Here is an 11,579-nt window from a genome sequence, read left to right on the forward strand (position 1 = left end):
ATGGGCTGATCTGTCACCAGTATGCTGATGACACTCAGCTCATTCTGTTGATGGAGAGGCGAGCGGTCATGGCCCCTGCAGCTCTACAGCATTGTTTGGAGGCGGTCGCTGGTTGGTTGCGGCAGAGCAGGCTGAAACTGAATCCATTGAAGACAGAGATCCTTTGGCTTGGCTGCAGGTGAGAGGTGGGGGATTTCCAGCCGCCGGAGTGGGAGGGGGCCATTTTGGTGCCGGTCTCCTCCGTTCGCAGTCTGGGGGTCCACCTGGATTCGTCTCTTTCAATGGAGACCCAGGTGGCCCTTGTAACCCGGACTGCATTTTTCCATCTTCGTCAGGCCTGGCGGCTGGCCCCTTCCTCTCTCAGGCAGACCTAGCCACGGTGATCCATGCAACGGTCACCTCCAGGCTAGACGATTGTAACTCGCTCTACACGGGCCTTCCCTTGCATTTGATTCGGAAACTGAAACTGGTCCAGCATGTGGCGGCACACTTGCTCACAGGGGGCGCCTTTCTTGACCATATTCAACCTGTATTGCGTCAGCTGCATTGGCTCCCAGTGGAATTCCGAATCATCTTCAAGGTGTGGGTTTTGACCTTTAAGGCCTTACGTGGCCTGGGACCCTCGTACCTTAGAGACCGCATTACCCCATGTGTCCCTACTCGGCCTCTGCGCTCAACAGAGGCCAATTTACTGGTGGTTCCTGGCCCCTCAATGATGCGGCTGGCCTCCGCACGGGCCAGGACCTTTACGGCCCTGGCCCCGACCTGGTGGATCACTCTTCCTCCAGCTGTCCGGGCCCTGCAGGACCTTGGCAAATTCCACAGGGCCTGCAAGACTGAGTTGTTCCGCCAGGCCTTTGGAGGGCCCAGTCGCTGAGGTGCGCCCCCCTCCTTTGCTCTGCTCCTTTGCTTCCTTATTTTTTACAATTCCATTCATGTATATATATATTTGTTATCCTTTTAGGGAGGAGTCTGGCCGTTTCCTCCTTCTGTGGAGGTTTTAATGAATTGGGTCATGGGACGCTGTTATTATTGTTTTGACTGCTGTTTTAAATGATTTTTAATGATTTTTAATGGATTTTAGTAAATATGGTCACTATTGTGACCCTTGTTATACATTGTATACACACTGATGTTGTGCACCACCCAGAGCCCCTCGGGGATGGGGCGGTCTATAAATCTAAATAATAAATAAATAAAATACCAACCCCTCAGGCCACAGTCATGCTGCACGAACATTCTAAGGGTGACAGTTAAACAGAGCCAGCTTCATGGCCTGGTGCGCCAGGAAAAAGACGTTTTATCTGGCTCAGGTATGGACTTTCGGCGATTTGAAAGTCCGATTACCTGCCCGCAACAGGGAGGGACGTCATGTGAAAATTTGGGGGCGATCCGTCCAACAGCTTCTGAGGGAGACCATCCGGGACAAACACACGTTTAGATTTTTATATATGTAGATGTGCAGTTGGAATTCAGAAGCACCAAATAATGCTACATTCTGAATAGACTATGAATAATTCTGAATCTGAATTGTACCAATCCAGATATTTGAAATAATTCATAATATTCAGATTCTGATTAACTCCTGTAGAAAGTAGGCTAGGCTGTTGGTAAGAGGAGGAAAGTGAAACCTGTTATTCAGACAGTTTAGCCTGGCTTCCTGAGAAATAAAAAGGAAACACTGACTCTTTCTGCGCAAATCACCGAAAACATTTGGAAAACATTGTCAGTCCCCCACTTTACCACAATGTATTTCCGCATTCACCCCCTTCAAAAAATTCCTGGCCACCATTATGTGATTTTCCCCTCTTATTTTTTGAGTTCTGTGTTGAATCAGTGCTTCAATGCTCAAAGCTTCTTGCTGTGATTCTCTGTTCCTCATATACTCAAAGTGTCAAATATTAGCCCCCTCCAAAATTAAAAAAAATGATTGAAATAAAACAGATGAAGGGGAATAGAGTGAGCTCAGAAAATGGCGCCGAGGAGAAAGTTCAGGGGAGCAGAGAAGCAAAGGAAACACAGTAAATAGATGGCACAACAATTGAAGATGGTTTCAAAACATTTCAACCAGAGAATTGTTTTTAAAGGGAATTCATTTAAAATATTTTGAGGCTGCAAATAAAATGTTTTGGGGTAAAAACAATGCAGAAATCCATGGAGGAAACATGAAGGAAAGTGTACCTTGAGTCATTGTAAATAACATTATGATGAAACAGGTAGTTTCCCTGCGATTTATTTTTTGAATAGTGTGGTTTCAAACCCATAAATTCACACAAAATTAAAATAATAATTGGTAGACTTAACATGCTTATAAAATTTCTTTCAAAACAATTCTAACTTAGCTAATTTTCTCTTTCATAAGGCCCCCTCTGAAACATCTTTAAATTGTCTCAACAGAGAAAAGACAATTTAATGTTAGGCTAACGTTCAAGTTTTTAAAAAGCACAGTTTCTAGAAGACTGAAGGACAGTTTGACAAAGGACAGAATAGAAAGGATAGAATGTAAAAATGAAGCTAGTTAGAGAATTTAGAAACTTTGTATTCTAATGATCAATAAACAGTATCTAATTTTTACCAAACACAATTTCTCTTTTGTATTAAATATATTAAATGTTTATTAAGCTGATGTTGGACTATTGTTAGGATTTGTTGTAAATGATGTTGTTATTGTGCCTACTGTATTGATATGCTGTTGTTTATCTATTATGTTGTGCAGTGCCCTGAGCCCTCTGGGGGAGGGTGGTATGTAAATTAAAAGTCAAAGTCTTCTCTTTTACATTTTTGTAGAGTTCTAATGAAATCTGCATCTCCTGCATTTCAACCACCGCTGAAATACAAAGAGAGAAGTGTTCTGCACTCCAAACGTGGCACTGATGACAGGTCAGACCAGTCATCTGTGAAATCCACAGATAGTAACAACTATCCTAGCCCTTGCGCCAGTCCTTCTCCTCCATCATCAGGGAAGGTACAGCACTTATGTTTCAATCTGTTGCACATTTTTGAAAATTGATAAATACATACTGACATGAAAAAGTGAGATATTTTGTATTGTGATACCACCATATATGAAAGTTCATATTCATGAACTAACAATATTTTTGTTCTCATTTTTATACTCTTCCAAATAAAATATACCATATTTACTCAAAAGGAAGACATTTTTGAAGATGCACCCCTTAGGACAGAGATACTTTTTCATTCAAATAATGTTATGGTCAGAAATATGTGGACTTTTTAAAATACAACTTAAATACAACTTATTTGTCTCTTTTTAAAAAGTCAGGTGGGGATTTCAAAGATAGGTTAGCAATTTGTTATTAAAGGAGTGTAGATTGAATTGAGAAGTTTGAGATGGTTAAGCTCAGGTACTTCTAAATGCATCAAGGTGGATCACATACAAGTATTTAAACCTTTATTTCTACTAATAGGTATTTCTCTTGGGAGTTATTGGTTTATTTTTTCAAGCCTTTTCTACACTTTCTTGAACTTCAAGGTTCTCTCTTATTCACAATAGTCCTTTAGTTGTAGAAGCTAATTAGGAACATTAACACACTTCCCTACTTTTTCTCTCAAACTGGCCTGGGACCATTCATTTCACAAGAGCTATGTTCCATTAAATTCTTAGGAAATCACTCTGTAAATCTTATAGCTGTTTTCCCTAGATAACTGGTTATGGATCCTGTCCTGATACAAAACACCAAAATGTCTGTTCCTTTTCACTTCTGAGGGGGAATCCTTGCACCGACAGCTGTGTTTTCTAACTGCCACTCTCAGAATTCTGTTTGAATTCTCTGTCAATCACAGAGGTCCTATGCCCAGGGCAACTCTTTAGAATGCAGTTATCCCTCATAACCCTCCTTAAAAAAGAGAAGCCAGTATTGAAACACCTCCCCCCCCAGAGGTTACTCAGTCAGAGCTGCCCTCTGAGCTTCTATTTTCCCTTCCAGTCCATTACCCAACCTTGAAACCCACCTGTTGACCTTCTCACAATGCAGTCTTGAAAAAAGCTGCTTTTTCAGCTGTTGCAATTCCTGTGCTGGCTAATGAACTGCTTGCGCCTGTTTCCTGAGCTGAGGCTGGTGGTAGTCTTTGCATGGCTAAGTGCCTCTTGTAGCTGGTGATGCTCCTGGTAGTACCCCAGGGGTTGATGGGTAGGCACAAGGTGAAGTTCTGTTTCTCCCTTTTCAATCTGTATCCCTGTGGATCCTTTTCTTGCAACTCCTTTGCACCGCACAGGTCACTTTTTTCACCCCTTCTTTCTTACCCACCCAGTGCGTGAAAGGCCTCTTCTCTTATAGAGCCACTAATGTCCACAGCTGCTTCCAGCCTTCTCTCCAGGTATTGTAGGTTTTGGGTGGCTCAGCCAAAAAGTATAGAGGGAGTGACTGCAACCAACAGCATTTCAAGCTGGCAGGCATATTACTTTTGAATTAGCAGCCCTCCAGCAGCAGAGCCTGCCAATAATACTATGAGTCCATTATCAAACACAAAATGTATGGAGGATTTGTGCAACTGAATAAGGAACAGCAAACGATTGCACAAAAGCAGCTAGCAGTCCACTACATTGAGCCCTATTTTACTTGTAAATATTAGTAGTTTGGTAAAAGTGTGAAAATATTCAGTCTATTGGACTGCTAGCTGCTGTTGTGCATTCATTTGCTGTTCCTAGTAATAGTATGAGAACAACTTTAAATACTGCTAAATTCATATTCAAGTTGTAAATGAAGCCCCCTTTTTGTAAAGTCTAAATTTTTTTAAATCTTTCTTTTGAACATGTCATTTTGTTCTTGTTGCTGCCTGGAAATATAAGCTGCCAAGTTTACCTAATTGTGTCCCTACTGTTGATATTGACAATTATTTCAGAAAAATGAGGTTTGGAAGATTTTAGGCAAAATCAAAGCCTTCAGAAATGTTTTAAAGAGTACAGTTAGGTCTGATTTGTAACAACTCTTTAATCTTATCCTCAATCAATTGCACTTTTGTCTAGCTGGAGTGATGTACCCTTTTTTGAAGAACCTTGCTAAAAATACTGCTCCAAAATGGCAGAAAGGACAGGATAGAATCATAGAATAGAATCATATTTGGTTGAACTTATTAAAAAGTGGCTGATTGACTGTAGCATACTGTCCTTTCTGAATTTTCAATGACTGCTATCCAAATTGTACTCTTTCCAATTATTAAGCAACCTTTTGCAAGAAGACTATGGCTTTTTTTGCCTTTTTTTACAAGTAGCTTATATAATGTATTGCATGTACCCAAATAGTATAAAAGGATTGTGCTTTACAGGGTTCCAAGCCTCCTTCTCCAAGGCCAAACATGCCAGTTCGGTACTTTATTATGAAAAGCAGCAACTTAAGAAATCTTGAGATTTCACAACTAAAAGGGATTTGGTCTACAACTCCAAGTAATGAGCGAAAACTGAATCGCGCCTTTTGGGAAAGCAGTGTTGTTTACTTGGTATTTTCTGTTCAGGGATCAGGGCACTTTCAGGTGAGAATTCAGTTTACTGAAGTGCAAGTTTGTTTATTCAGTCTGCTATGGAAAATCTAGAGACTGTTAGCAAGAATACATTATAGAAGTTGTGTATGATTACTTTTTTCCTTTTGCTCTTCATTCTGTGATTGTGACCTTATTTGAATGTACCCTAACGTTAAACCGTCTTGGTATGTGTAAAGCTAGGATGTTTTGAAGAAGACTTAAGGGAAACTTAAATGTGGGTGCATATTAAGATAGTTCTTTCTGAAGTGGTAAAGTCTTGGAAAGGCTTAATCAAATACTTTTTATGACAGTTTGCATTATCTTTTATACCATATAACTGAAGATATTTTATCCTTGCTGATACAGGAAGGGCTAAAATGCAGATAACTCTCAGTGAAAATGCTGGAGGCTTTTGAGATGAGAATTGAAAGGATAAGCAGTTGAAGCAAAACAGAATTAAAACTCAAATATGTTGTGATCTTATCCCTGTAGTTAATCCTTTTCCTCTAAGGAGTGCACTTGTAAATCTTTACCAAGTAGCACATTTGCCTATGAAGAGAGAATAAGAATTCACACAGATCTGGGTTGAAACAGGCTTTGAATGTATTGTTTACAGCTTACCAAAATTTGGCATTTATTCAAATGGTCACACTATTGAGCAATAGCAGCAGTGCCTATATGTGTCCATAGTGTAACTGCCCAGCTCTATTTCTGGGCGACCCAAGAAGATACATGACTTAAAGCTTCTCCGAGCTGCTTGCCACCACCACCAGTCTGAAGATATAGCTGACCTCCAGTCATTCCCATGCTGGACTAGCCTGTGGGCCACTTAGGACTGCCCTCCCATTTTTACAAGGAGTACACTGATTTCTTCCTTGACCATGGTTCCTTCAGATGGAAAAGCATTGTGATTGTAATTTCTGACTGAATTCACATGATAAAAAGAAGAATCATTGATAGAATTATTTCTTCCCAAGGACGTAGATAAGGAGTGGGTTCACGGGTTCAAACCCACCCCCATTACATGTCCAGCTTGCTTGAGACTTAACAATGCATATGGAATGGAACCAGAAGCAAATCTGCCAGGTGCTCCGGAAGGAAGAGCAGCTTGGGCAAGCAACGGCTTTGGCAGAGCAAGTTGTGAATCTATTTTTACAAGCCTCTTCCAGGTGCCCCTTCCATGTTACAGGGAGCTGAGAATGCCCCCCCCCCCCCCCGACCTGCCTGGAGATCCAAGCCATAACATTATCTTTTATCTTTTAGCAGGCCTGGTCCTGCCTTGAACTATCATTTCAAGTGATGTTGAGCATTTCAAAAATAACTTGAAAAGATATTCCAAGGCAGAACTGGGACTGCTAAAAGCAGGGAGACAGGGCCACATTCCTGATCTCCAAGGTCAGTTTCTTGAACTATGTTTTCAAGTTATAATGATAATTTTAACAGCATGCCCATGAGCCTTTGCTAATATGCAAATATATTTTAGCAGGACCAGGCCTGCTAAAAGGGCTGCCCAATATATTTGCATATTTAGCAAAGGCTCATGGGCATGTTGTTAAAATTATCATTGTAACTAACTTGAAAACATAGTCCAAGAAACAGAAATGGGCTGTGAGTGATTGTTCTTTGTACTGAGGTACATGTTAAACACCCTTATAATGGACATTAGAAGTAGACATTTAATTAAATTTATATAGATTTTTAATCAAAATATGTTACAGGGTTTTGCTCGAATGTCTTCAGAGATAGGACGTGAAAAAAGTCAGGACTGGGGATCTACTGGTTTAGGAGGAGTATTTAAGGTGGAATGGATCCGAAAAGAGAGTCTTCCCTTTCAGTTTGCTCATCACTTACTCAACCCATGGAATGACAACAAGAAGGTACAAATAAGCCGAGATGGTCAGGTATGTTGCTTTTTACAGACTGTATGTTTGAAAGGATATGATCACGACCAAATTTCTGGATTCCTTCACTCTTGAATGTAAGTTCTGTTTTTCAGAATCATTATTTGTTATACTCCTGGAGGTATTAATGTTAAGGAAGAACCTTCATTTTAGAGTGAAAGAGGAGATGTTCTTTTGCACTGTATGGAAAATAATCAGGGCCAAAGATTGCCTCAGCTCTGTTGTTAACACTGTTTTCAGCAACTGCACAAGCCTTTTTACCACTTCTGACTTTTTTCACCTCTGGTGTAGGAACTGGAACCTCAGGTTGGTGAACAATTGCTACAGTTGTGGGACCGTATTCCTTTAGGGGAAAGAAACACAGCTGACTTGAAGATACAGCAGTAGATCTGAGGTATACTTTCTCCTGAGGAGTTCGTTTAGGCAGAATTTTCATGTCCGTGAGAATTTCCTTTACACTACAATTTTTTTTTGTCATGCAAGTATTATGGATGAACTTATAGTACAACCTACAGTAAGTAATCCTGTCCCGTAGGTGGCTCCATGCATGAGGCTTTATGAGGAGCAACAGAATAAACAATGAGGCTGAGTGTGGGTAACCATTCCAAAATCTGTTTGCAGGTTCTTGTGTTATAAAGTGATTTGTTTAGAATAAGATTAATTCAATTGACAAGCACTTAAGGAAGCCTTCTTGCCATTTATAAACCTAAAGAAGGCTGCTTTATTCCTTACTATTTGGCAAAACAGTGACAATTTTAAGTACTTTGTATCTGTCCTTCACAGTTGTTACTCATGTGAAAACACGCAACCTACTAGAATCACCAATGTGTACTACAAGAGAGAAATATAATGAAGTGGATTCTGGAATTCAGTGACGTTCTTCCAGTACAGGCTGCATTTGATGCTGTGTTCTGACTTGAAGAAGAACATGTAGCTTTCTTTTATTTTTCAGTGAGATGTTCATTCTTAATGCTGCATATCATTTTTCAGATAGTAAACTGAGGACACCAAAGCAGACTGAAAGCATTAGTGAAGTTTGAATAGTGTTATAACTATTTAATATCGCAGAAGACGACACTGGGAAGACGTAACAATCACTAGTCTGAATTAGAACCTGTTCAGACAATGCTTGATGAAAAATAAAATGCACATATCGCTTTTTCAGGACTATCTCTGCTATTAGGATAAAACAATGAGTGGAACATTACAGTGGATGGAGCTGCTTCTTGTCAGATTAAATCCAGTCAAAATTGCCCTATGATGGAAAGGCTATGAGTGTGCCATTTGTCAAAAAGCTGACCTCAAGATATTTAATTTTAATTATATTCTTTGCCATTATGTACTCTTAGAAATGAACATTGACTTCTAATACTGACAGTGATAAGTAAACTCTGTAACATCAAAAGGAAGGGCATTTTCATGGAACCATTTGGCACTGTAATCTGCCTCCAAATGGACAGAATGTTATTTTTGTTTACCATTTCACTATTTCTTCCGACTTCATTTTTAAAAAAATTGTCCTTCGTACTTTCTGCATATTTTTGATCTTTTTATGTCGTAGCCTTTGTTAGTTCAGACCCATCATATGTTGTTTTGTAGAAGCGTTGTATAGATTGCTGTTCACATAGAAGGAAAAATGACACATTGAACTTGAAATAGAAGGGATGATCTATGTGTGTGCGTGTGTTTTTCCTACTGCACTCTGAATAGAAGGGGTAGTTTAAAAGGCAGAAACATTAATTATTGGCTAGTAATATAAAGCTAGTAATATAAAGATGGCAGTTCTTTTCTGTAAACTGCTGAGAAACCCACAATATGTGGTCTTAGTAGAAACCAGGAGAAAAATGCTCTTGTTCTCAGATGAATTCTTCATTAGTATTTCATTAAAGATTTTGGACTTGAATTAATCGTTTTCTCACTTCAGTGTTTTTAATATTTTTATGTGTCCGTTATACATCCATGTAGCTTCCTCTTGTTAAATATGACTAACAGGGATCTTACAGTCATGTCTTGAATTTACCTGTTTACAATTTGGAAATGAGTTGTTTCTAGAATAAAGTTGCTTTGCTTTTACATTGATGCGTTTGGAGCAATTTGTCACTCTGCTATAGAGGGTTACCTGAATAGTTAAGATATTGACCTAGCATTTGTTATTCTCAGTAGTTTGTATGCAGCAATAGTTATTGTTCTTCTTCAGTCAACATCATGGAAAAAATGTTTCAGTAAAATATAGCTTGACAGGAATACAAATAAGAAAGAATATTGTCTGCCATGTTGCCCCTTAACTGTATTCAAGGTTAGAATTTAAATGCACTTACTCTGGATGCTAAGGGATGTGATAAATAAAAACATTTTAAAATGAAGTCAGATAAAATTTACTTTGCCATTGGTCAATAGTTTCTAAAGCTCTAGTCATAATAAATTTTCAAAGCTTTTAAAAAAGTTTTAGCATGGTTGTATATGTGTTTCTAAATAAAACTATATACAGAGGGACACTTTAATCCTGTGCAGCCTATGTTTTTGTTCAAAGCTAAATAACTTTCTTTCCAGGGCTCTGTCAGTACAAGGTAAATTTTTTGATAATGTCTTGTGCAGAATTAGGTATGCAAGTCTATTAAGTAAAACTTGGCAGTTTTAAAGGAAGCAGAAATTAGCAGCCATAGAAAGCAGAATTATAAAGTGTAAGGGAAAGAAAATAGAAAACAAAACTGTGGAGGAGGAGGTTTTGAACAAGATATTATTCTGTACTCTCTTCAGTAAGAGTCAGAAAGTGGTCAGTAGCAAAGCTTCCAGAAAGTTCCAGACTCAATTCCTAGTGTCCCCATTTAAAGAGTTTGGGGTAACTGATGGTGGGGAGATTTTTTTCTCATATCTTGTTAGAGTGGCCTATAGTTAACTTAGACGGGTCTGTGCACTGACTTGGTATGAAGCAGTTGCATATATCAATAGATATAATTCACAACATGATCAAATTTGTGCATACTTAATTCCAGAAATTGGTACCATGAACACATAAGACATCTTTTTACAAACCTGAAAAATGCTCCAGGTTTGCAAAAAAGTCTGAACTGCCCCTCCCATATAATAAAAGAAGCTCCTGCAACCTTAAGAAATAAATGCTTTCATTGGCTCGTGCTAAACCACCACATAGCCTTCAAGATTTGATGTCTGTCGGTAAAAAACAGGGTGAGGGGACAGGGCCCTCTCCAGGGTTGTTCTGGTATTTGAGAAAGGACTCGTCGAAGGCAGGCCTGGCAGCAACTACTTGGAAACGTGCATGATTTAGTCAGGTCCAGCAGCTCTCTACTGTTCATCAACAGCTATTGTTGTGCAGATGATAGTCTCTCAGACTGGAATCTGGGAGACCCAGGTTCAAATTCCCACTTTTGCCATGGAAGCTCACTGGGTGAACATAGGACAGTTACATTTTCTCAGCCTAACTGACCTTATAAGGTGGTTTGAAGATAAAACACAGGTTGGGAGAATTATGTCAACTATTTTGGATCCCCATTGTGGAGAAAGGCAAGGTAAAAACAAAATAATAGATATAGCTGATGGGGGGCAGGGCAGATTAAAAGTGAGTGGGAGGAACAGAAGGAAGCAGTAGAAGATGAGGATATGGGAATTGCCGGAAAGAGGAAATAATATAGAACGGGAGATGGGAATTGAAATATCTCCCAAAATCCTTGTGGGTTTCCAACCACACAGCTAGACCCAGTAGTTGGAACCATGCAGGGAGAGCCTGCAGGTGGAGGGAAAGCAGAAGAGATAGGTTGGCTGGTTGGGTGGGAAAAACAAAGAAGCAGAAATGAGAAGATTCTATGGAAGTTTTCAGGAAGGAAAGAGGAAATGAGCAGGAGAAATGAGATGCCTTCAGTGTCATTACTGGTTCCCCATTTGTTCATATCTAATATTCGATATATTGCCTCTGTAACAAGATTAACACAATTAGTGTACATAAAACATTATTAGTATAGTATACACCTTTATGCAAGTACCCAGGAAGAAGCTGATCATACATCTAAGCAAGATATGTTGATAATCCTAAGTAAAGGAATGAAAAAGTAAGAAACAGAATGAAATATTGTTGGAAAATTTTGGCTAGAAGCATGAAATAAAACAGAAGGGTGACTCAAAATTCTGTGAAGAAAAGTTGTTCATTGTGAACACATTTCAGGCATGGAACAGATTAGTATACCA

At 39.2% G+C, this 11,579-nt stretch overlaps 1 protein-coding gene across 4 annotated transcripts in view; it reads left to right on the forward strand.

The window, feature by feature from the left end:
* YTHDC2 (YTH domain containing 2) overlaps positions 1–9,452 on the forward strand; it is a 46,293-nt gene extending 36,841 nt beyond the window's left edge. For 2 of the 4 annotated variants that reach the window (XM_048503114.1, XM_048503111.1), the window contains exons 26-30: positions 2,788–2,965; positions 5,287–5,490; positions 7,197–7,379; positions 7,671–7,773; positions 8,163–9,452. In XM_048503114.1, the coding sequence (XP_048359071.1) occupies positions 2,788–2,965; positions 5,287–5,490; positions 7,197–7,379; positions 7,671–7,766 (661 nt within the window). In that variant the 3' untranslated portion in view covers positions 7,767–7,773; positions 8,163–9,452. The remainder of the gene's footprint in view (positions 1–2,787; positions 2,966–5,286; positions 5,491–7,196; positions 7,380–7,670; positions 7,774–8,162) is intronic. The other 2 variants (XM_048503112.1, XM_048503113.1) reach the window with 2 other exon arrangements.
* Positions 9,453–11,579: the final 2,127 nt, after the last annotated feature.

Source organism: Sphaerodactylus townsendi, linkage group LG07 (assembly GCF_021028975.2).
Source record: "Sphaerodactylus townsendi isolate TG3544 linkage group LG07, MPM_Stown_v2.3, whole genome shotgun sequence".
In the NCBI taxonomy this organism is placed as follows: Eukaryota; Metazoa; Chordata; class Lepidosauria; order Squamata; family Sphaerodactylidae; genus Sphaerodactylus; species Sphaerodactylus townsendi.